Source organism: Zea mays, chromosome 1 (assembly GCF_902167145.1).
Source record: "Zea mays cultivar B73 chromosome 1, Zm-B73-REFERENCE-NAM-5.0, whole genome shotgun sequence".
Classification (NCBI taxonomy): domain Eukaryota; kingdom Viridiplantae; phylum Streptophyta; class Magnoliopsida; order Poales; family Poaceae; genus Zea; species Zea mays.
In genome coordinates this window covers 8,160,014-8,185,872 of record NC_050096.1, presented here as the reverse complement: position 1 = coordinate 8,185,872, position 25,859 = coordinate 8,160,014, and the positions used below count along the sequence as shown (strand labels likewise).

The 25,859-nt window shown below is 44.4% G+C and overlaps 2 protein-coding genes, 2 long non-coding RNA genes and 1 pseudogene across 4 annotated transcripts; 2 read left to right on the top strand and 3 right to left on the bottom strand.

Annotated features, from left to right (window-relative positions):
- Positions 1 to 2,585: 2,585 nt before the first annotated feature.
- LOC103644410 (scarecrow-like protein 22) lies at positions 2,586 to 4,494 on the bottom strand (annotated as a pseudogene).
- A 7,192-nt stretch (positions 4,495 to 11,686) lies between these two features.
- Positions 11,687 to 12,611, top strand: LOC103644409 (tubulin alpha-2 chain). The gene has a single exon (XM_008667618.2). The coding sequence runs from the start codon at positions 11,687 to 11,689 to the stop codon at positions 12,500 to 12,502; it is 816 nt and encodes a 271-aa protein (XP_008665840.1). The 3' UTR covers positions 12,503 to 12,611.
- Positions 12,612 to 14,429: 1,818 nt separating this feature from the next.
- Positions 14,430 to 15,536, bottom strand: LOC103644408 (photosynthetic NDH subunit of subcomplex B 3, chloroplastic). Its single transcript, XM_020540724.2, has 6 exons — positions 15,420 to 15,536; positions 15,184 to 15,297; positions 15,051 to 15,104; positions 14,854 to 14,916; positions 14,693 to 14,755; positions 14,430 to 14,565 (listed from the first exon to the last, which is right to left on the bottom strand). The coding sequence occupies exons 1-6, from the start codon at positions 15,534 to 15,536 to the stop codon at positions 14,530 to 14,532; spliced, it is 447 nt and encodes a 148-aa protein (XP_020396313.1). The 3' UTR covers positions 14,430 to 14,529.
- A 77-nt stretch (positions 15,537 to 15,613) lies between these two features.
- Positions 15,614 to 16,392, bottom strand: LOC109943585 (uncharacterized). The gene is made up of 3 exons (XR_002266625.1): positions 16,349 to 16,392; positions 15,751 to 15,809; positions 15,614 to 15,636 (listed from the first exon to the last, which is right to left on the bottom strand). It is a non-coding gene; the product is annotated as an uncharacterized lncRNA (long non-coding RNA).
- A 7,587-nt stretch (positions 16,393 to 23,979) lies between these two features.
- LOC103631683 (uncharacterized) lies at positions 23,980 to 24,243 on the top strand. Its single transcript, XR_555314.1, has 2 exons — positions 23,980 to 24,067; positions 24,151 to 24,243. It is a non-coding gene; the product is annotated as an uncharacterized lncRNA (long non-coding RNA).
- Positions 24,244 to 25,859: the final 1,616 nt, after the last annotated feature.

The following is a 25,859-nucleotide window of genomic DNA, read 5'->3' as shown; positions in this document are numbered from 1 at the left end:
AGTTCGTCGGTACATGTAAAATGTTACAGTATTAAGAAGATACGTACACACCCAGAGACAGAATATTATTTTTTTGGTACGGGGCACTATATATACAGCAAAATAAACAGACATGACGAGAGGGCCGACGCGATATGATCGATACCGACCAAGGCTTGTGCCTGTGCGCTATGCGGGCAGCCGGTCGCGACATAAGTTGTTTGGTTTGAGTAACCAAGGATTGCGCGTAGGGATGAAAACGGACCGAAAATCCTCTCGCCCGTTTTCGTATCCGTGTTTTTTAATCTAAAACGGGATCAGATCCGGAATAGTCGGGAATAGAAACAGGAGCGGGATAAACGAAATTGCGAAAACGAACGGAAATGAAAATACTAACGGAAACTCATAATTTAATACAAATAGAAATGATATTTATGATTGACTAGTGATTAATTGGTATGACAATAACAGAAAATAAATAGATATAGAGAGAAGACATTATATTGTTGTTTGGTTGCTAATAGTGTACATTTAGGTACATCTGATGTTATTTAAGACTTTAGACCACTTGTCATTAAAAAGAGCAGATGGTTACAAGAGCCACTTATGCTATAATTTGTGACCTAGAGACACGAGACTTTAGTTTATATACTAATGCATATTAGTGTCGTCCCATTTTTATCAAATACAGAATAAATACGAGTTTAATCCGGACAAAAAAGGATCCCGTAAAAACGGACAGAATAAACACTCTCCCGTTTCCGTACTGTTTCCATATATTTTCGTAAATACAAAAACAGTATAGATTGAAAACCGGATTTTATCCGTCCGTTTTCGACCCTAATTGTCCGAATAGTTTAGATTTAGGCGGACGTTGAGGCCTAGCAAGGACAGGCAGCGTTATTATTAATTATTAATTAATTCGGGATCAGCGCGCGCGTTTCCGAAACTGCATGCCCACTTTGCCGTGCACTTGCCCATGGCAGGCATGGAATAGATAATGTGGATGAGCCCACGTACACGTATCATTTATTTATTTTTACTATATATATATAGTGTACTAGGTATGTACCCGTGCGATGCTACGAAACACAAATTGATGAGCCTCTAACAGCTCAGGACATTGGCGACGGGCAACGTGAGTACAATGTTGACGATAAAATCCGTGGTTAAACATAGATATGGAATTATATAAATACGTAATATTATTATAAATTGAACTCACTGGAAAATGAGCAAACGATTAATATGATGGAGGAAAGGCTGAGGCCTACATATGCTCGGCCGATTATCAAAATAATATTAAGAACTCCATATAATGTTATTTTGTGTTAGCACGTATAGGTAATTATCCCGAAAGATATAAACCTCATAGTGGTAGTGGACTTCAACATGGGCGTGCATGGATGGTGCTCACCGGTGTGATTGCTACATCTTGCCCAGCGACGTACGCCTCCAACGGTGCATCATCGACGATATAGAGAACTTCATGTATACGACGGATGCGAAGGGAAACAGGTTGTTTCATACATTTTCTGTCTATTTGGAGGCCGGTGCCTCCGTTCTTGTCAAAAAAATAGCGAGCGTTCTTTTTTCTTCCCCTGTGTTCTCACGAGCATGTGCTAATAACATGTTTTAATTAGTGAAAACGAGATGGGGAGAATGACAGCTGTTGATACTTTATTATAGGGATGTCCTGTTTATATTCAGATAAAGGGACGCATCCCAAGTAGTATATCAATTGGGAAAAATCTGACACACCCCTTGTATTGATCATCATTTCAATATTTTGTAACAACGTGGAGATAGAGGCAAGCCCGGTCGCGTGTGTCACGGATACTTGTGCACTTGTGCAGCACCGGCCCCGCCCGCCACATAGCCGGTCGAGATGTCCAGTCCAGTCCACTCGCACGCAGGGAAAAGCAACACGGACAGAAGAGCCTCGTCCGCGCGCGACCAACAGACCACTGCAGCTAGGATAGGCTCCTGCCTGTGCCTGCAGCTCTCTGCTCATGATGTGCCTGTCCTCTGATAACAACATCACAAGTACAGTCCTGCAGCTCTTTGGCGTCCAGTCCAGTCAAGCGACTCAAGCCCTCCACTCCAGGCTCCAGCGCACCGCCCTCTCTCTCCCGGTCCCGGTCCCGGTCCCGCCATTCTTCGTCGTCAGGTGTCTGCCCCCACGCGCTCTCGAACGATCTTTTTTTTCTCTGTAACTTAGACGATATTTTTTTTGCATGGGTTTCATATGAACACACCTTGCTAGTTTCAGATTCATGCCTTTGTTAGTAGCGGAATTTGCAGAAAACGAGACATTTTCAAACGCCATAACCATTAATTGATTTCACAGCAATGGAAAAAAAAGAGTAACAACACGACGGGCTGTAGGATGCGCTGGTCACTGCACTGCACCACGCCTACGTTTTACAGCCTGCAAACCACGGCGCGCTCCGCAAATCAACATGAGCAGAGCCAGTGGCGGAGACAGGCATAGGGCCACTAGGGCTCGGGCCCTACTCTTGTGCCGAAAAATTGCTAGGAACTCAAATATGTTATGAAGGAATGAGAGAATTCGTATAATCTGTTCATGGTCATATGTGCCATTATCTATGCATTTGCATGATTTAAGATTTTCTAGCTTATATAAATATTTAGTAGTGTTATATCGGGCCCTACACTTAGAGAAATCCTGGCTCCGCCACTGAGCAGAGCCACCGGGGCTGCAAAGCCAGGCAACGGACGACGTACTCCACGATTAATCGGGTAGGAGTAGGACACACTAATAAGCAGACAGACCAGACCAGATGAGATCGTTACAAACGACGACGGTGGAAAATATTTTTTTGCTTGCAGTAGCAGTAGTAGGATCATTAGTCCTAGCGAAACCGGGCTTGCGGTAGATTCACGGCTGGCTCTTGGTTGCGGCGGCGTACCCTCCGACGGTCAGCACTGCCACGCCGACATGGAGACCAGCTCGCCGCGCTTCTCCACGCGGAACTCCATCAGCGCTATCCGCTTGAGTAGGGCCTCGGCCTGCGACTCGGCGAACGTGCTGGCCTGCACCAGCACGAACCCCGCCGACGCGAGCATGGTCCGCCACGGCAGCGGTGGCGGCTTGTCCATCAACCGCTCGATCTTGCCGACCGCCTCGGCGTTCGCTCCCCCCCCACGGCGTCGACGGAGTCCAGCAGGGACACGCAGCAGGGACACGCAGGACTGGAACGCCTGTAACAGGTGCGTGGCGAACGGCAGCTCCGTGCTGTCGCAGCCGCGGTCCACGAACACCACCACCTTGGCGCCGAGCCGCTTCACGAGGCGGAGCACGGCCGGCATTGCGGCCACGTGGGCCGACCCCACGGGGAGGTGTACGGCCACGGCGTCGCCGCTGGTGATGGCCACCAGCTCCGCGGCGTCCAGGGCGTCCTCGTTGTACGCCGCGAACTGGAGGAACACGTCGAGCTCGTCCAGCACCGCCTGCACGCAGGTGGGGTGCGCGAACTGGAGCATGGGGGACACCTCGGAGAAGACCTTGTACGCGCCGAGCTTCAGGACCACGTCGTACGACGTCAACACCGCGCGGGGGCGCCAGGGCCTCGCCGGTCGGGGAGAGCGCAACGCGCAGGGCCTCCTTGAAGTAGAAGGCTGAGCGGAGCAGTGGCGTCCCGGCCATGGGGATGGCGGGGAGCCGATAATTGAGCCGCGCCAATATCTCGCGGGCGCCGAAGGCGTCGCCGGCCTCGGGCCCTCGGCAAGCTGGTCCACCGCAGCGGCCGCCTCGTCGTTACCCGCCTTCGCCTTGGGCTTCAAGGCGGACGCGAACCCGCCACCCGCCTGGGCGACAGGCCCAGGGAAAGACGGCAGCTTCGGCGTTGGCGCGCCGGCCATCGGGTGGGGTCGCTTCGGCTGTGGCGCCGCGTCCAGGGACGGGTGCGAGACGCAGAAGGCGGCGTGCGGCTAGGGTACTGCTGGTGGAGCAGGAAGTTGGGCATGTGGCCGAAGGGCACCGGCTTGGCGTCCTCCATGGTCGGCGCGAACGGCATGGTGTACCCGAACGCGGCGACATCATGGACGGCGCGTGGTCCAGCTCAAGGACCGGCGGGTCCATGACAGACCCCATGGCCGCAGACGCGTCCCCGCCGTCGATGATCCACCTGAGGAAGGTGTGGTCGGGGCGAGCCCCGGCGGCACCGCGGCGTCCCACCCCTCACCGGCGCCAAGGCCCATGTCAAGCGGCGTGAGCTGCCACTCCTCCTTGCCCCCCGCCACGGCCTCCTTCGCCCCTCCTCCCCCTGGCCATGCCGCCGCCACCGGCGGCGAGGAGACGTTCTTGGCGTTAGCACCGGCGAGGGCCACCACACTGGCGGGGGAGGGAGTGACGAACTGAAGTGGGGCTGGTGGTCGGAGGCCATGGCCGAGGGTGATGCCGGCTGGTGGAATGGGCCACGGTCGACAACGGGAACAAGGACCCGACAGAGAGGTCGGGAGGACAGGGATGGGAGTGGCGGGGCCGTGGGGATATCACGAGCAGGCCAAGGATTGGGAGGATAGTGGAGGCCGCGGAGGATCCGAGAACATCGCCTTCCATCGACGGAGCGCGAGCATGGGGCGATGATGGCAGAGGCAGGGATGGAGAGTCCCTGGAATGGCGCGACCGAGATCTAGGTTGAGCGCCCGTCGATGGAATGGGGGAGCGGTTTCCACCTACGCGATGACTCTTCATCCTAGGCTGGCCCCCACTGGGGAGTTTGGGTTGGAGGGAAGCGAGGCGGGCCAGCGGGGAGGGACGCGACCGACGTGTGGGGAGCAGGGGCGGCGAGCATCGCGGACGCCGGATAGGAAGGGGATAGTGACCACCGCTGATGGCGGCGACGAAAGCGCGACCACCCAGGATCGAAGCGGAGGCAGAACCGGTTGGTGTGGACGCCTACGCTACTCTTAAGAAGTAGTAGAGATATAAGCGATCAGTGTGGTGGAGTGAAGTACCAGGCGAGTACCTGCCGTGCTGCCCCCGCGGTCTTCTTCCTGTGTCGTGTACGTATACTCGATCGCACATGACGTCGTTGATGATATAAGTAGGCAGTGGTGCCAACTGCATGGCCCGAGATAACGACGACACATGTGGATGATGCCACTTTTCGCCTAGTTTATTTTTACCGGCTTAACGTAAAGTAAGTTTCGCCGTCCTACTAGTCCGTCACTCTGTGCCTCCTTCTATACATAGTCAACTCTGGCTGCTTGTTATTAAAAAAAAAACTCTGTCTATTTAGTACATGATGGGCTGCACGATCTAGAAAAAACCACTTGTCGTGTGTTAATTTTCAGCATGTTTAGTTTAAGAAATAAAATAGTCCATCATATTTTCACACCTTTGTTGATAGCGTGGTCCGGCATGTGCGTTGCACTTGCACACCGTGTGACTTATCAGATGTTGGTTCGATATGCCCGATGACCTCACGAGGTATTAGGATTAGATAAGTGTGCTGAAGTAATAACAATACGCAACATATACTAAGGCCCTATTTATTTTAGATTATAATCTCTCTAGATTATATAATCCACTGTAAATAATCCAATAGTTAAACAAACATCTAGATTATATAATCTAAAGCCTGAATTATGATAATCTCATAATCTCCTCAAGAGTAGCTTCTTTGAGATTATTTTTTGGCAAAAGACCCACTACCCATGGTTATGTAAATAGAAATTACAATATATGACATCTTTTTTCTAACCTCAAATAAACAAACAAGAGTACTATTGTCTTTTTAAATAATTTACATTTGTATAATCTAGACTACCAAGCAGCTATATATAGATTATAATCTATCTAAATTATAATCTGCATTATATAATTTAGATTATAATCCAGATTATATAATCTATAAGCTGAAACAAACATACCCTAAGGCTAAAGTAGTTGTGTGTTGTGACGAGAGTACGACGTCAGGTTTTAGCTTCTCATCTCCGTTTATGCGACAAAAAAGGTTTATCCAACTATTGCGAGAGCATTTCTTCCCCATTTTTGTTCCCGGTGGGATTAATCTACGACAGGATCTCGGTCTCCTTTTAAATTATAATCAGAACATACTTTCTTTATTATTAACGCAAAACATTATCACTTATACATATTGTCTGATGTAAGAAATCATTATGTGTACATTAAAATAAACATATTTATACAACGAGTGTTCTCTTGACAAGTTAATTATTTATTTTTACCATTAAATCTTGCATGAAAAAAATCATCATATATAAGTTTAATCATCATATGAAAAAAATACTGTGTACGATATGCAATCGGACGAGGCAGCCTCCGCAAGCTAATTTTTATATGCGCCTGCTTGCCCCAGCCCCCAGCAGGCCGGGCCCAGCTTACCGCTCCAGCAAGCGAGGAAAGCAGCAGCGGCAACCATGCATGTATATGGGCCTGCCTGGAGGCCGCCGAGCTCGCACGTCAGGAAACAATAAACACACGGGCGCCGCTGCTCACCGTTTTAGGCAGCCCCGTACATCCCCGTCATCGATTAGATAGATGGTTTCTGTTGTGGTGGAGTTCGAAGGGAGTTGATCAGCCACTGTAGACCTGTAGTTACCGATGATCTCTTAGGGCCCGTTTGGCAAAGCTCCAGCTCCTGCTTCTTTAGCTCTAGATTCTGATTCTCGTGAGGAGCTGATCCTCTTGATTCTTCTAGAAAATCAGAATCATTTTTAAAACCATTTGGCAAGTAAACTGGTTGTTGTCTTCTGAGAGTTGGTGGTCTATGGCGATTGTCTGTTTTACTCTTTGCAGTTCAACTTTATTACAAACCAATAAGTAGGATGCATATACGGGAAAAAATATGAAACAATAACATATAAAATATTCTCATCATAGTAGTGCATAAAATGGTCTCAAATGTTTAATCCATAAATTGGCTCGTTATGTTTTTGTCCAATGGCAATTGCGGGTAATTTCGATCAAACTTTAAGGAGAGGTCCATATTTGGTTGGTTGAGGAGCTGTTTTAAGGGAGGGTGAAGCAGGTTTTTTTAGATCCTATCTTTCTTCACAAAAACGACTCCCGATCTTTCGGCTCCACACGAGAATCAGTTTAAAAAAATACCCGTTTGGCACGGCCCTTCCAGATCCTCGCTTAGAATCAGGAGCTGGAGCTGTGCCAAACGGGCCCTGAGTCACGTAACTGGCGTGTCGGAGATTTGACTCGTAACATGGACCGTCCATCGATAACTACGTTTAACACTGTCAGTGTGTTAACAGTGTCTCACGTGTCTGCGCTGAGGCTGCAGTACATGGGCCTTTTGTTTTGCAGCAGCAGCAGGACGATCCATGGAGGGCGGCTGAATCGTGGACCGTAAAGTTTCAAGTCCGTGAACAGATTCGGGCTTCTGAGGTGGGATCCACAGATGATCTAGCTACACCGTTTCACACAAATTAGTATATTATTATTGTAACTTATTTTTAAAAAAGAAATCAATTAATTTTGTGAAAATTGAAGATGTGAACGTGACATTTTCATTTTAAGGTCGAGTTTCTAACGGTGAGACCCATAGATTAATTTAGCTACACCATTGCACATAAATTAGCAAAATATCATTCTTACTCGTTTCAAAAAAACAATTAATTCTGTAAAAAATTTAAGGTGTGAAAGCGACGTTTTAAATTTAAGGTCCGTCGTGGACCCACATATGAATCTAGCTACACCGTTGCACAATATTAACAGATTAACATCCTTACTTATTTCCAAAATAATTCAATTGGTTTTGTGAAAATTTTAAGGTGTGAACACAATATTTTAATTTTAAGGTCCGTATTCTAAGGTGGGACCCACATATGTATATAGCTACACTGTTGCACACAAATTAGCATATTATCATTCTAACTGTTTTCCTAAAAAAATTTAATTTTGTAAAGAGTTTGAGGTGTGAACGCGAATTTTTAAATTTTAAGGTTCAAATTATAAATTAGGAGATACCATTCTTACCCGTTTCTAAATAAGTACTTAATTTTACAAATTTTTTAAAGTTAGAACATGGTAGCGAATTCACCCTAGTGAACATGGGTATTCCATGGGTTTAGGTAATGGATTTAACCCACTAGCTATGGATGGGTTCGGGTGGGTTATTTAGTTGAATTATTAGGTGGATTTTGTTGAAGAAAATAACTCATTTGCAATGGGTTTAGCCGTTTAGGTGGGTTTAGGGTGGGTTTCACCCCATTAGCAGGGCTAGGGGTATGCCTTTCTACGGGTGCTAACATGGGTGATCCTATGATTGTTTGCATAAGAGGTTCGTTTAGAAGAAGTGAGTTATCAAAAGGATTTTTTAGAAGATGAAGTAATTGTCGTAACTTATACCGAGTGCTAGTGTGGTACATGTCCGAGTGGCAAAAACAAGTCTGTATCCACACCTAGGGGTGGGCGTTCGGGTTATCCGAAAATTTCGGGTCGGGTAATTCGGGTTTTTAAAATTTCGGGTTTTGAGAATCGATACCCGAAATTACAACGGGTTTTGCAATACCGAAAATTCGGGTACCCGAAATTTCGGGTTCGGGTTCGGGTTTTCCCGAACTACCCGAACTATTGTGTCGGCTTCATAAAAACACATATACCCTATTAAATTAGTATAAAAATATAGTTTGAATAATGATATACATGGACATATAAAACACAAACAATCTACAATCACAAGTTATGCACACTTACACATAATTATAGATGTACAAATTAATAATTAAGCATGACATGAGTACATGACACATGAAAGTTCGGGTAATTCGGGTATTTCGGGTACCCGATTGTGATACCCGAATTACCCAAAATAAATTCGGGTTTTGCAAGTTGCTACCCGAAATTCCCGAACAAAATTCGGGTTTCGGGTATTTCGGGTTCGGGTATTCCGGGTTCGGGTTTCGGGTTACGGGTTTTTTGCCCAGCCCTACACCACACCATATCAGGCCTTGTTCAGTTAATCCCTTTAATCATGGATTGGATGAGATTGAAAAAAATTAAGAAGAAGCTTGACTTACTTTAGATTTAAACCCTTCCAATCTTAATCAATCCACATGGATTGAGAGCTAACCGAACAAGCCCTCAAGCGAAGCGCCCCGTGCACGACATACCTTGCCATAGCTCGGTAGCAGCTGCAGTCAGCGGCACCCTCATAGCGCACTGTTAGTTTCTATTAACTTCTCACTAGATACATATTTGTATGTCTATTTAAGTTGAGTAAACGAACAATCAAAATCTTACATAGAATATAAAACTATAAGGTACCATTGTATTAATATGACTTGAAACTTATTTGATTTAATTAAATAGCATATGACCAAGTCAATATTAAATCTTCACATCTCTCCCTTTTTTAGTTTAGAGTCGTGCTACTCTTTTACGTAACACACACAAGCATAATTAGGGGGCCGTAGGTGTGAGGCTGGTTAGGTGATTGCAACTTTTTTATCTACCGTCACGTTAGTTATATTATAGACCGTGCTATTAACTATATCGGTTCTTTTTGTTTATAGCACTCTAGTATGCAGTCTCTACATCAGCCTACAATCATCTTAACGTCACATCAGCTTTTATTTTATAGTTTTTTATTTGAAATGAAACATGACATTTTATCGAAATAAAAGTTTATCTGATTGCATAATCAAGCAAATAAAATTACATAATTCAGTAAAAAAAATAAAAACTTCATAATTCATAAACCATAAATAAAAAATATGTAATTCATAAAACATAAATAAAAATTACATAGTTTATAAAGCTCAAAATACATATTTCAGAAAATATGTTTTTGGAAATTTCGTATTTTTCAAATATTTGGATCTTTTCGTTCGATTTGTTTTTTGGATTTCAAACGATCTAGCCAACTTGACGTACATATAGACCAATCAAAATACGTCATATCACAAACGTAATTGGTATCGATTGGTCTTGAGCGCTCACCGATCCGGGTCGGTACTAATGGATCTGGATTGATACCGACCAAATTATCAAATGCATCGGTTCATACAGACCTAGCCACATGCCACCCTATCTCCATAAGACAAGACCATGCGTTGGACCCCAGCCTCATATGTGATGGATTCATGGATGATGGATGACATCGTCCACCGTATCCCTAACGCTCCTGGATCTATGCCGTGTCATGAACACTACTTGTTCACGAAAGGGTGTGCGTGCGCTGCAGCTGCACCTCGCCCATGTACAATCACTTCTCTTCTTTGTTGAGTCAGAGCCTTCTTGCTATGATTTTTGTGCGCACACCAAGTGCTGGGAGAGCAAATATCTAGAACCGTTGCAGATGCTGGAATGTACTGGCAAGCGTACAACACCTGTCGTATTTGAAATGTAAAGGTAGGAACGAAAAAGTGAAGCACACACTTGAGTTCGTTCAAAACAATTCGTTCAGATGGCCTTGATTTTTTTTTCTTTAGTGCTGCAACTTGCAATGGCAGCAGCAGATTGACCTGCCGGCCTGCTTTTCCTCAACATCTATCGTCACCGGAACATGTTCTCCATGGCCCTACCAATCCACATCCACTGTAGCGTTGGATCTGCCCGCGTCTGGGTTCCAGCCAGGTAAGTTGCCAGTCGACTCGAGCATAAACCAATGGCATGGCGTTTTTAGAGGAGATATTGAGTCTGTTTGGTTCAGTTTTTTTTTATCAGTTTTTTCTGAGAATCTGACCGTGGTGAGAATTTACTTGTGTAGAAAATCCGAATATTGTTAAAATTACATGCGTAGAAAGATAAAGATTTAGAATATAGAAAGTGACGAATTTCTACGATGTTGACGGTGGAGCCACCGGCCGTGCAACTGACCAACTATTTTGAAACCATTCTAAGATTCTATTCACAGAGAAGCTATTCTTGATATTATGCATTACGAAGATTCACATAGAATCGTTTTTACTTTTTCAAAATTTCATTTTCTGACTAAAGTTTGATTTTGCATTTTTTAATTTGGGGCAAAAAAATATAGGGTGTTTGGTTTGAGGAATGAGCTATTATATCATCTTCTTATTCCTAATTTTTTTTGTTTGGTTTACGGAATGAAATGAGTATCCTTCACCATTTCATTCATCATAGTTACTTAGTTAGTGCTAATATGGGGAATTGAGTCATCTCACCAAATTTGAGGGATGAATTTATGATACACCACATCATTTTGGATGAATTGATTTCTTAAACCAAACAGTCTCATAGTTTATCGGACCAAAATTTCACTTTCGTGCAGTACCGAAAACGAAAAATTCAACAAATATTGTCAACTCTGGTCTCAATCGACTTTCTTCACGTCTGGTCCCGCTCAGCGGTGGTGTCCATAAGGCTAGCTCTAGCAATGGCCTCTAAAGGGTCCTCTACACTAAATATAGAGGATCAAACGGTCATCTACGCTATCCAGCAGTGTCCTCTAAACGGTCCTCTAAATTTAAAAGACGCCGTTGGATTCTCTATATATAGAGTTTCTCTAAACGATCCTCTATCCATTTGAATACTTTAAATAACCGGTTTAGCAAAACTAAAATATATACAATATATTTGAGAGTATGACAAATACGTATGTACAAAAAAAAATGTCTCTAATGTAAGTATTTGAGTATAGAGAACGTGATTTAGAGGACGTTGTTGAAGAGGAAAGAGATATAAATGATGAAATATCTACTACTCCTTAAGAACGGAGTGTAGGCGTCCACACTACCGATGGCGCACGGTTCTGCCTGCGTCCGCGCCCCTACGCTACGCCACCTCCTCCTCCTCCTCTCCCCCTCACTGCGCCGCCACCTCCTCGGTTCCGTGCGTCCGCTGCGCCGCCACCTCCTCCTCCTCCTCTCCCACACGAATTCGACCTCCAGCTCGAGCACGACATCGACCACACCGGAAAAGTACGCCCCCTCACTGCGCTGCCACCTCCTCGGTTCCGCGCGTCCGCTACGCCGCCACCTCCTCCTCCTCGTCTCCCCCACGAATCCGACCTCCAGCTCGAGCACGGCATCGACCACACCGGAAAAGTATGCCAGCGACTCCGACCTACACCTCGAGCGCATCAACGTCTACTACAACGAGGCCAGCGGCGACCGCTTCGCCCCGCGCGCCGTCCTCATGGACCTCGAGCCCGGCACCATGGACTCCGTGCACTCGGGCCCCTTCGGCCAGATCTTTCGCCCCGACAATTTCGTCTTCGGCCAGTCCGGCGCCGGCAACAACTTGGCCAAGGGCCACTACACCGAGGGCACCGAGCTCATCGACTTCGTGCTCGACGTCGTGCACAAGGAGGCCGAGAACTGCGACTGCCTCCCGAAATCGGCCGCCGCGGCGCCGCACGCCACGACTCCTGCCCCAGCCCACCTCCCTACAGCAGCTGCAGCTCCCTCCGGCCTCCGGTGGTCTGGCACGCCGCCTCCTCGCCCAGATCCGTCCGTGGTCCGCCCCTCCGGCCTCGCCCAAAATCAGAGCCGCCCTTCCATCTACGCTCTCGATTGGATCCCTCCCTCGCGCGCTCTCCGCGTCTCCAAGTGATCTCCTTCCACCTTTGTTGCCCGCTGCAACCTGGCGAGGCGCCACCCCTCGCGGTGGCAGAACTCCATAGCGAGGCGCGCGCGTTGGGCTTCACGGCATGCGGCGACGCATCCACCAGCGGCTCGGATCGACGTTGTGGCCACCATCGCTGGCGCCGCGACCAGGCCCATCGTCGCGCTCCAGGCCGACATGGACGTACTTCCTGTGTAGGTATGTGCCCGTCTATTTTTGTCATGACGTCTAACACACAGAATGTTCAATGAGGCGGATCACGGGCAGTAGTTCGCATAATTTTTCCTCTCTCGAAGTTTAGCCATTTCCCAGGCCACTCACCATCGACTGACTTTGAAGCTGACGAGTTGGAGGCAACAGTTCCTTGCTTCTTCAACTAAGATTCTTCCTTCTAGAAGATGATACTGGTGGTGCTTGATTACATGCAAGTTGTGGACATGAAGGTTTTGATTACTATTCCAACTGCAATTATGCAAGTTATGTTAGCCTTGTCCTAATTTAGACTACTCTACGTTGACCAAGTTTATTAAAAAATGCAGAATCGACAACATTAAACCATTAGATACACCATGGAATGATAGTGTATTTATTTGATATTTTAGATGCTAACATATTTTTGTATAAATTTGTTAAAGCTAGAGAAGTATGACTGGACAAAGCTAAAATGACTCTAGACCCACCGTGATCGGATAATGATCATTTGTCCACGATCTCCTCGCAAGGTTTGTTTCTTCTCTGTTTTTAATCCCACACGTAGGATGAGCAAGGAATAAAAAGGGTCACTCTCCCATCTCTTGTCATGCGTGTGCAGGCCCCTCGTACGGCTCCGAGCTCTCTGGCTTTGCCTTGATGTCATCGTCGTCTTTGGAGGAAGCGTCCTGGTACAGCTCCAAGCTCTCCAGCATCGCCTCGACGTCATCGTCGTCATCTCTAAGGCCTGTGACTACTGCGCAGCCTCCTCACCTCCTTCCCTCTGCCATCTTAGGTACATTGTAAGGTCCTCCAGAGCCTAATCTACTAAGAGTCCTCGACGTTTATAAACAACAGACCCAGCTATGATCCTCCAGAATCTGATCAATGTTATTCCGATTGCTATGATCCTATATACCAATGTGGACATGTAAATGCCAAACAGACTTGGTTGTATATATACAGAGTTGTATTCGATCTTGATTTTTTAACTCAAAAGCAACAATGCTTATTCATGGATTATTTCCTTCCATTAACATTTTCTTCTACTAATACTTGAATACAGAAGGACGGTGATGTAGTTTTTTTGCACGAAACTATTGTTGGTTGGGTCTCTTTTGAAAGTAACCTGTACTTCCTCATTAGTCATCGAGGTAGTAGTAGTAGGACCCGACTAACTTCTGTTCCATGTCCTTTGTTAAGTCTAATTTGTTTATACGTGGCTTATAGTTGGTCGGGTCTCTTCTAAAAGTAATGTCAATATGCTACCAAATGAATGTCAAATGAAAAGTTAGTGCAGGAAAACATGTTCCCTTTCTGGTTCAAGTTTTTGTTTAGAAGCTAACTGCATTTTTAAATCACGTAGTATCTTTCTGATGTCTTTCTCTTGTTGCAGTTTTTTGCCAGTTAATATCTTCTAAATGTACTAGGTGAGTGCCCGTGCGTTGCAACGGAACCGTATAATAACACGATAACTAAAGAATGAGATAGAGATTTGCCTGTTTCCATTATATGAGTGTACTGAATATACATGTAAATGAAACAATTCCTGAACTAATGGACCAAAAATTGGAACTTGTATCCTGTACAAGAATTGTACACCACCAATCAAGTAATCCCTTCCCAACTCATCAGTCACAACCTCCAACCTAGGGCCTAATGAATCAATCTGTATCATAGTACAAAATGAACAAGAATTTGGCTCACTGTCCTGTACAGGGCATGACGATTCTGTATCTTCTCTAATGCACAGGACATGGCGTTTTAGTCACATACAACTGGATGATCGTTCATCCACCAACGCGGTGCTGCACTGCACTGCGCGGTCATCTCTTCCACTGGGGCAGCCGTTGGACGACAACCTAAAAAAATGCAAATGACAGTTGACAGTGTATATGGTTAAGTACTTCACTGAACAACTTTCTTTTTCAATGCATATGGAAGTGAAGTGTTGATTGCAGGATGTGTGGGGAACAAAATGAAGCTTGCCTTGCCAGAGTTCTCTTTGTTGCCTACAATAGTCTGGCAAGCTAGCCTCCATGAGTCTGGTTTCTGCGGGGGACAAGGGAGATCAAACGAGCTTATTGAATTAAGACAGAGCAACTGAGTGCTGAGTGAACTGTACGCGCTGTCCAGTGTCCAATGCCTACCTTCTTCAGGTATCGATTCTCGGTGCTCGTCCTCTCATTCAGGAGCTCCTTTCCATCGATTATCTGTAGATTTCACAGCACCCAAAGCAGACATCCGGTTAACCCAGCTTGTGCTGTTGTTGGGAGTGTGTCCACTCCCCAATTGTTAGCTGCACTGTAGACATTCGGTGCTGTAGATTGGGGTGGAGAGGAAGTACCTCGACGATGCAAGTGCCACAACTTCCGCCGCCATCGCAGTTCATCACCTTGCCCTGCGAGCGATACAGCAAGACCACGCTTTGTCAGGCAGGCTACAGCACAACACAAATGAAGAAGAAAAGCAGAGCCCACGTATGCGGCGTAGAGCTCGATCTTGTTCTCGTTCATGACGTCACAGAGGAGCTTCTCGTCGCTGGTCGCCTCCGCCCGGTCCACCGGGAAGGAGCCGTCGGCACCAGGCTTCAGCTACCGAGCATCACAGAGTGCAGACCAAACAAATCAGGCCTCCAGCGACCATGCATACTCCCGCTTCGGCGTTGGAGGAAGGGCAAGAGAGAGAGGCAGGCTTACCCCGATGAAGCTGATGCTGATGATGAATCATTCTCGCCAATATAGAGGTCGTACGCCTTCCAGGTGTGGTCCAGTGCGCAAGGCTTGCCGGCGTCGAGACGGTCCCATGGCTTGCCCTTCCCAGAACAGTGCATGAGGCTGACGAGCCCGTTATGGAGAGGGCAGCAGCTACCGAACACGTTGTCGCCGCCCAGGCCGTGCTGGTTCCACTATAAACAGAAGTACAAGAATGACCTATTTGTGTTTCACAGGGTTAGTTGCATTAATCATCATCGTATTTTAAATCTCTAAACCTTGAGAAATAACTAAAAAATGAGATACGACTAATGCACATGCAGTCAAACTTACTGTCTGAGTCGCAAGTATAGTCTTGCAAGCTGGAAGCTGTTGTTGAGTAAATGGATGATCTTCAAAAACATCAGAATAGAGTCATATACATAACAAGACCTCCTACTTGTTTCAAATTTAAACCGCAAAGATAACATCATCAAATAAATTACTCTATGCTACTTCTCCCTTATGAATCACTTCATTAAAAAAACTTTATGAATTCACGATCGCCTAATCTTTGAAAGATATTTTTTTTGTTTTGGTTCGAAGCACATCAAATTCTGCATATGGTGCAAAAAATCTAGTCCTCAAAATCACTACAAATCAGGTTTGAGAGAGAAACAAATAACACAATTCTGCTTCTTTATCAGAGGAGAGATTGATTACCCTGAGGCCTATTGCTAATGCATTTCTTCATGGTGGCTGCCAGATCTTCCTGGCTAGAGCTCGGCCCGGCTGTATCGCCATGCGTCGACACCATTGCTATCCCTAGCAAAGACTCTAGCCCTATAGCAAAGACTCTAGCTATTTGTTTCAAGAGTATGGCACCTCTAAATAAACAACAAAGAACCAAAATCAAAACGATTATCAAGTATTTGTTTCGAGAGTATGGCACCTCGGTGAAGGAATCAAGGAGGCACGACTCCTCTACTGGAACCTGGCGTCGATGCGACCGTCCAATTCTGCGACAATGAGCCAAAACTTGTAGTTAAAGGACTCGTATAATTAAATACAGAACTTGCCCACTAATTTGATTAATGGAGATGTCTTCGACAGTGTTTTGCGTCAAGCATTTCACAAAATTATAGTTTAAAGTAATTGATTTGTGTCTAATGTGAGAGAAACATGTATCAAGAAGACCACAAAATCAAATGATGACTCATGCAGTGAAGTGTCAATGACTACCATAAATTAGGTGTGAAAAGTGACCGCATCTACGAACACAACAACCCACCATTTGAGAGTACAATATATTATGTAGATGCATGATTTAACCACTTGAAATCTTTCATAGTGCTAGTTTGTCCTAGGCAACATGATGAGGATGGTACCACGTCCTGTGCAGTGCGATTGTTCAGAAATGTTATAATCTAGACAAAATTCATAACACCCTCTCTAAAATAAGCTTGGGTACAAGCTAATGGAGCTGACAACAGATCAGATCAATAAACAACACAATAAAAGCCTTATCCAGCAGCGTGAAAGGAATAACTGATGTTGAACTTGTACAGGTCCTACTACTCAGAGAGAAGCATACATAGTAGATATGCCCCTATTTAAGTATGTGTGCAGGTGGGCATGCGACTAAAACAAATATTCCCCTTATCTCAGTGTGCACGGCGACAGGCACCTTTCAGAATTTTGGAAGGCTCCTGTGTTCTGCAACGCCCACCCAGACACACGCGCATTGCCATCACACCAGGAAGGAAAGTGGAGTGGAGTGGACTGACCTCTCCTTGCGCTCCTGAAGCGACTTCATCTACGACTTGTAGTGGTTCTCGATGTACTGCTTCGCCCAAATACCAGTGCCCATGACATGCAATCCTCCTGATGGGGACTGTTTGATTTAATCCTCCTGATGAAGACCCCAGCATACCAAAATACCAGTGCCCATGACATGCAAGCTATCCCATAAGTACATCCAATTCCAAGACCTTTGGCCATCCCAGCTTTGTAACCAAGCTTCAGTGTGTTCTGGATTGCTTCATAATATGAATTGAGCGCTTTGCTCTCTCCGACAAAAGAGTACACTGTTCTTACTTGTGCAATTGTCTGTTCCAGAATTAATTCAGTCACCAAATAAGTAGAATTGCATGAAACTAATTCTTATAATTACAACATAGTGACTTATAGATTGTAAAAAAATATGTACATAGTATGGCAAACAAATTAAATTGGGTGTGCGATGTTTGGTTACCTTTCTTTAAAAAAACAGACTGGGGGGCGATGTGTCCCCACTTGAATTATATTAGAAACCAGTAGTGAAAGTTACAGAAGTCGGATACAGTATTCTAGAACAATTGACTTTGCTTTTTGGTACTCTCTGACAGCAAGATCATATTCTCCTTTTCTAATGTTCCCACGGATTGCACTTGCCAGGTTAAATAGTGTTCAGAATCTTTGAAGCATTCCCTGAACAGATTTGATCTTTTCAGCTTGGGCCTGTACCAGAAGTTAAGAATTTAGTGCACTCAATAAGGAAACTTGAAGCAATAGCAATAGTTCTAGAGACAGCTTAGTTTATATACCTGCCTCTCAAATAGAGGCTCAAATGCACGATTTGCCACACCACTAATTTTTAGTGTCACTGAATACAAGTGAGCAGTACCTGCACCTTCAGGATCTTCCTCTATCTGTCTCAATTTCGACTCAATGTCTGCAAAAAAAACTGTGTTACAAGGGGATGCAAAACATTGTCCATAGATATAGTAGTTTTATAGGAGGCCGTTCTTGCGCTGGTCACTTTGGAGCTGAATGACCTGCAACGGATAAACAGATCAGTATACCCACCAACCAGCAGATACCATTTTGTGAGCTTGAAACACGTTATTCTCGCATCTTACCAGGCCTAGCTCTAGGTCCTGAACTTCAGTACCATTGCAGCAGAATTCCTTCTTCAGATCAATGAGGTTCTTGTTATAGCTGAATTCTTTGTTCAGACCCTGGACTGTAGTCAGACTCTTTCTATCGTTGCGCTCTTAGATGCGCATATGCACATAATCCTTCGTTCCAAGACCAACACCAGACTCCTCAGCATTAGCCTCAGCAAATGGATCTATCAGAGACAATACCATACCATCAGATGCATAATAATACTAAGCATGTTGAAGATGAACTTCGTGTGTGTGTGTGATGTTATCAATCTGATCAGTAAATCTATAAACGTGCTCGATAGATATACAGAAGCCTTTGAATCCAATGGGGACGCCTAAACCTTTAGATAGGCACACCTGAAATTTCAGTTTCAAAGAGAAATAGAAGCATCACCATACATGTGTTTGTATTCCATTCATATGTAAGTACCGAGTAGTGTAGCTAAGCATAGTGCTCTGAAAATTGTAACATACCGAAACTGAATCTGCGGCTTTCACAAGTCCACCCAGAAGAACTCCAAGTGCATGGCACAATGAACATAATAGATTAAGAAGCTCGGACGAACACAGAGATGTCTAAAATTTCTAAGTGACGAGCCAAATTAGATACACATATGATCCATGCAAAGATGAGATTTCTGCAAAGAATACCATGCTGCGTGAGTAAGTAAGATATGAATGACTCACTTATCCCTCATAGTAGCAGCCTTGTCTCTGATTTGCATTTTTAGATTTAAATTCAGGCACGTTAGAAATACTCAAACGGCTAGCAAGTTTTTTGCCGCTTCTTCAGAACACCAGATGTTATGGCATCACACTTCTCTGCTACCTCATCATTGGAATTCTCATGCCAGTCTAGTATAGGCTTACTGTAATCAGTGGCAATTTTTGTGTACATAATGTGGTAAACTCTACCTTCGTAGAAGACCATTGATATTCCTTCTTGTGGGATGGAAACGAATAATGTTGTTATTAGCCTGAAAAATATTGTCAAGACAAATTGAAAATTATTCATGCATAGCAAAAGGTTCATAATAGACTGATGTCTTACCATGCAGTAAACCAGCACTATGGCAATGATGTCAGAGCTATCCTACAAAATATAAATAGTAGAAGGCCAGATTTATCTATTATTAGATACCAACAACATATGAATTTTGAAAGGAAGAAAAATATATCAGTACCATCCCAGTAATTATAATTTCCAGTCTAATAGAAGGATTTATCCAGTACAAAAATATACTGAATTGCTAGTACAAAAATATAATTGCCAGTCTAATAGAAGGATTTATCCAGTACAAAAACATCACCAATTTGGCAAAATGCTTACTATCCAGTTATTTCAAATGGGATTTGGACCATTTTTTAATTGTTAACTGGGTCAGGTCAAAACTTATGCTAGACACAAAGAAATGTTAGGCGGACCCAAACAAGATGATATCTCAAATGGTCATAGAATGGAATTGCTGATAATTTTAAGTCAAAGTGATCAAAATAGCAAACCTGAACATTTCTTACCCTAGCATGTCATAACACAACTTACCCTAGCATGAGTTGTCAAAGCCCCAACACCCTTCTTCCTGTCCTTTTCATACACTTCTATCTTGGGCTTTCCTTTTTGTTGAACCAATTGATTTCCCAAGTTCTCTACCTTCAAGAACTTGAAGTCATGTCTCAAACCATTCAATATTAACATGTCACAAGGCCATGTATATAATACAAAATACAAATTATGCAAAGCAAAATTGTTTGTACAGTTCATATACCTTGATTTGACACTCAGTGGTAATGGAGTTGTCCTCGCCATCATAATAGATAGCAAGAGCAGTTTTCGTAGCTAGAGATAGAGAGATTTTCCCCTTGTGCTTTTGAGAAGCCTTGCCAATTAAGGATGCAAGGTAGACGAGCCCATACTTGGGTGTAGAATGCTTTGTCTTTAGAGCTATGAATAAAGCGTGTAGAGAAACACAACCTTTAGTTCTTAGTGGAGAAAGCAAATTGTAGCAGACAACATAAGCAAATAAAATTAACGCACGCTGTCAATTGAAATCACTACAACATTACCAGCTTTGTAATATACTGGACTCCAAATCCTTTAAAAGTCAAAGAACCACTTGGATAAACTCCCTAGGAGTTGGTCCTAAAAAGACGTCAATAGACATCCGCACCCGCTAGAACATCTCATCAAAGAAATACTTGTAGGCTTCTAGGTTACCAGCATGGCCAAGACCATATATCAAAATTGTGAAATGGAGCACATTTGGCACACACCCAACATCATTCATATAGTTCAACAAATTGAGAGCTGTGAGGCATTTGTCTCCCTTACCTAGTACATGAAGCAACAGGTTGTAAGTATGGAGGTCCGTGTAAGCTCATTTTCCCATCTCATGAACCCACTCAATCAGCAAGTACTGCTCTGTGGTCATAAGTGTGTGTAATATTGCATTACATGCATTTCTAAATGGGCGGTAGTTGAAAGTAATTGACCTAATGAACCTCTCCACAGTCTTCGCGTCAACCCAACCTTCCTAGATGCACATATCAAGTGGTGGAACATCCTGGAAGAGGCAGAGCAGCCCCTTGTCTGCCATCTCCTCAAACAACCGTCACATGGCCATCACCTCCCCACACTCAGCGAAAACCTTCATGACGAGGATGCAAATGCTTGTGCTATGTTGGTACCCCTCCTGCTGCCCCGTCCATATGAAGAAATTATACGCTGGCTTTGGGGTACCTCTCATGGTTCATACTGTCTATGTACACAAAAATCCTAAATAACACCTCCGTCACCAGCTCAACGGACACCTTCGGGCGCATTTCATCGACCACCTAGCGGGTGCTGAACCCCAGGCCGTCTTGCAGTAGGATCCTAAAGATCCAGTCCGCCACCAGCCTCACCAATCACTCGAATTATCTGAGGGCACCAGGTTTTGGGCTGAATTGAGCGGTCCTGTACAGAAATCATGCACTAATTGGGGATCTCGGGTTGCAGGGGAGCTGCGGACAAACCTGACATGGTGTGTGCGTCCTCTCCTCTCGTCAGTTATCCACGTGGCTCCTGGAACCTCTCATCAGTTATCCACGTTGGCTCCTGGAGGAAGAACACATTTCCTTGATTGTGTCGAGTACGAGTCGCGGAAATGAAGCGCAGAGGTGGGGGTAGGGGGGACTCCACTGACCTAGGGACGGTTGTCCCGCGCGTTGAAGAGGAGGGTTCGGTGAAGGCAGTCGGTGGGGGAGGAGTTGGAGGATGGCTGTGGGTTGGTGGAGGCCGTCATTGAGGAGGTGGACTCCGAGGTGCGGTGGGGGAGGAGGTGGAATCCGATGGTGGAGTGGAGGAGAGGGAGGGGAGGCCGCCGGAGTTGGAGCGCGGTGGAGGAGGCTGCGCGAGTGCGCGAGCAGTGGGATGGCGGTGGTTAGGTCAGATGCTCTCGTTGAAGAGGCCACACGCTGGGCCGCACGCTAGGCACCGCTGGGCCACACGATGGGCCTCTGGTTCACATATAAATTACTGGGCCGCGACACAGGCGCGCTGGTATGCCATTTGTTTTATTAGTGCCACACCGGCTATTGAGAGTGACGGAACATAGCTTATAAGCGCAGCTGGGTATCATATATTGCTCACTGAGAGGAATGAAATCTGGCTTATGAACCTGTGTAAGCACTGTTTATTTTGTTGCGCGGGACAGGTACGGTTGGCAGAACAACTGATGGCAGAACACGTCAGAGGCAGAACATGTCAGAGGTAGACTACTATTGCTTACTTAATAAGTAGTAGAGATTGTCAAGATGCTACCAAATTAATGGCAAATAAAAAATTTAGTGCAGGTAAAATTGTTCTCTTTCCAGTTCAAGTTTTTGTTTGGAAGCCAACTCAATTTCTAAATCATATAGCATCTGCATGGTAGCTATCTGAATATCCCAACAATTCTGAGTTGTCCCCTTTTACATACCTACAGCCGTATTATGTTGTACCAGCCACATATCTTACAATTCTTTTAATGGCAGTCCAGTGTTCAGAATTTGGTGACTTCATAAACCTGCTCATCATTCCCACAAAATATACTAGGTCAGGTCTGGTGTTTACAAGATATATCAGACTCCCAACTATACTTTTGTACTTGGTAGCAGCTAACACCTTGTCACGTTTTCCAGGTATTAACTTGCATTGTTGCTCCATTGGAATGTCAACTGGATTACACCCTTTCATCCCACAGACTTCAATGATTTTATCAGCATAGGCGCTTTGACAGATAGTGATTTCACCAGGCTTTTGTGTAACTTCTATACCAAGGTAATAACTCAGCAGTCCAAGGTCACTCATACTGAACCTCTCTTTCATTTGTTGTTTGAACACCTCTATCTCCCTGTTATCTGGCCCACAAATAATGAGACTGTCCACATATACACCTATGAGTAACATAGACACATTCTTTCCTTTTTTATAGACAACATGTTCTTCTGGGCTTCTTTTAAAACCCAAACTTACCAGCTCCTTGTCAAGTCTGGCATTCTAGGCTCTGGGAGCTTGTTTGAGTCCATATAATGCCTTGTTCAGCTTCAAGAATCAAGACCCTTTCCGCACAGGTTGGATCAGTGAAACCAGGTGGTTGTTTAACATAGACTTCTTCACAAAGTTCTCCATTTAAGAATGCAGATTTCACATCCATGTGATGCACCTCTCACTCCCTTTGTGCAGCTAGAGCCAGTAAAATTCTTACTATCTCCAACCTTGCCATAGGAGCAAAAACTTCATCATAGTCTATCCCTTGGACTCGAGCATACCCCTTTGCAACCAGCCTAGCCTTATGTTTCAAAATTTTCCCTGATGGATCTTTCTTTACCTTGAATACCCACTTCAGTCCTATTGCCTTTTGACCCTTTGGCAGATCAATAGCCACCCAGGTTCCATTTTGATGAATGGACTCCATTTCTTCCTCCATGGCCTTTCTCCAGCATGCCTCTTCTAGAGCTTGTTCTATGTTCATTGGCTCATCAGTTGCTAACATGCACACCCCACTATATTCAAAATCAAGTACTTCATTTGTTGAGTCATACAAATATGCAATTGTTTTGTATCTCTTTGGTACCCCTGCTGAAAACTGAGGACTCTGCTCAGGAGGAGATACCCAACCTGTAGCTGTACTTGACCCCTGACTTTGAGGTGAATTTGGAGCATGAGAGGGTCCTGCTTCACTGTTATGCGTAGCTGAGAGTTCTCCCTCTGAGTCTTGATTCACCGGTACTGAACCTTCACTGTCTTCTACTATTGTCGTAGCTTGAATAGGCAATTGATGATCAACTATAAAAGTTTTAGTCAACTGAAAGCCTGAGTTGTCTATGAAATTTTCCCAAACGCATGTTTACTCTCTTCAAAAATTACATCTCGGCTAACAACTAGCATGTTAGTCATAAAATCAAATAGTCTGTAATCTTTTGAGCCAATTACAAATTGGTGAAAAATGCAACAAATCACCCCCTTAATCTTGTAAGAAGATGAAGGTATCAATCAGTGAACCCCCATCTGCTGCTTCACTATACCCCCTCTTTACACTCACTGTGAAGTACATCAACCCTTTGCATCTATGCTTATTTGCTTTGCTATTAGGATTGGATGCACTTCAGTGTTGCCTTCTGGCACACGTTCTGTGGTACTGGCACTGATCCTTTTGGTGCTCCTACAAAGACTTGGCCTTGGGAGGATGGCACAAATTCGTTGGCCATGGCTAAGAGAAGAAGTATGATGATCGCCTAACCTACCTTTGTGTTGTAGTCCCAGCCTTCTGGGTTATGTTTTGGTCTGTTTCAATTGGCATTGCAGTGAGAGCTCACTTTGAGTTCATGGAGAAGTTGGGAGTCGACAAATGGTGCTTCCATGACAGGGATATTGCCCCGGATGGGAAGACACTTGAAGTATGTCCATCAGTTGTGTTGTATACTTATGTTAATGCATGAACTCATAAGTATAATTGGCTTGGTCTCTTATTGCTATCACAGAAGCAATTTTCAGTATGCAACCTTACAATTGGTTCGATAGCTGTGTCCTTCAGTTATGTTTCATGTGTGCTAACAGTTAATAAATGAAGCCAGTAAAGTGGCTTGGTGGAGTTATCTATGACTATGATACTGTTTTAAGAGCAACCTTAGAAATTACATCTGGTTCTGGTTGTTATGGGTTGATTTGTTATTGGATGCTATTAATTATCTATTGGACTATGTATTGAGCATACAAATATGATTCCTGGTGTGTTCCAGTTATCTTATGCTCACATAAAAGGATTCATTTTGATTCTATTTCATTCACACCCAACTGACTATAGAAAAAACTCATCTGTAAATGAAGCAGCAAACATTTCATCTCATGTTAGATACTTTTTAAGATGAAGTGTTGCAACAACTGATGACTTTAGTTCAGTAACATGACTCAGAAATGAGAGCATAAGACAGCTGACGACTTTAGTTCAGTAGCTGACGACTTTAGTTCAGCAACTGGCACCGTGATCAGTTCACAAATACACTGATAAGTGTTGCCGAAGGTACTTGGACTGGGTGCCATTGTGCTTATCAATCCAGTTTTATTTCTTGCATCTGTTCATGGTGTCCATTCAAATGGTCCGTGGTTAATTGGACCCTTAGCAGATCGTCGTCTTTCTGAGGAGACTTTGCTCTCATCTTGCCATCTTCTTTAGTTGATTCTGCTCTCTGTTCGTTACCTACATCTAGGGTTTCCCTCTGCTTCTCATCTACCATTTCATCACTATTGGTGAACTTTGTGTTCGCAAAGTCTTCAACATTGTTCGACTTTTCCTGTGAGGAATCCATGGGGAGAACAAGTTTAAAGGTGACTACAAAGCAACAACATGTTTTTTCTTTGTTGCATATATAAACCAACAATGGAAAATGCCGTGCACCCTAGAAATCGGTGTAACCCATATTATATGGAGTTGGGGGGATATCTGTGTAGACAGCTTTACCATTGATGTCAGATAAAACAAATCTAATAAAATTCGATAGCCATGCCTAGACTTGCTATGCATTGCCACTGTATTTGACATGCCTAGAACTGCTACACAAAACTTGCTATATATTTTGTCTAAAAATACTATATCCTTGATATGCTTGCTTGATCTATATTTTTTCTGCTCTTCTATTCTTGTGTGGGTTTATCAAGAATGAGGCAATTAGATAAGGATATATGTTTTGTCAATATTGTCTGAGACTTTGTCAATATTAGAAGGCAATACACGTATTAAACAGAACCATTGTTTTGATTATTATGATCTGAACAACCCATTTTATATAGAGAGCTCGTGGCAATGGCAGCCCCGCAAAAGGATGATGGAACTCATGGCGTTGAGTGGTGGCGTGCTTGGGCTCGTGCTCCTCTGCAACGAGGCACTGTTTCCCACGAGTGTTCCCATCACCATTACAGTCATGCAACACGTCGCTAGGGCTTGAGTCGTTCGAGGCTCGTCAATTTGTCTTCCGTCGCAGCGCACGAACATATTCCTAGTATTTTAAAGAAGACTG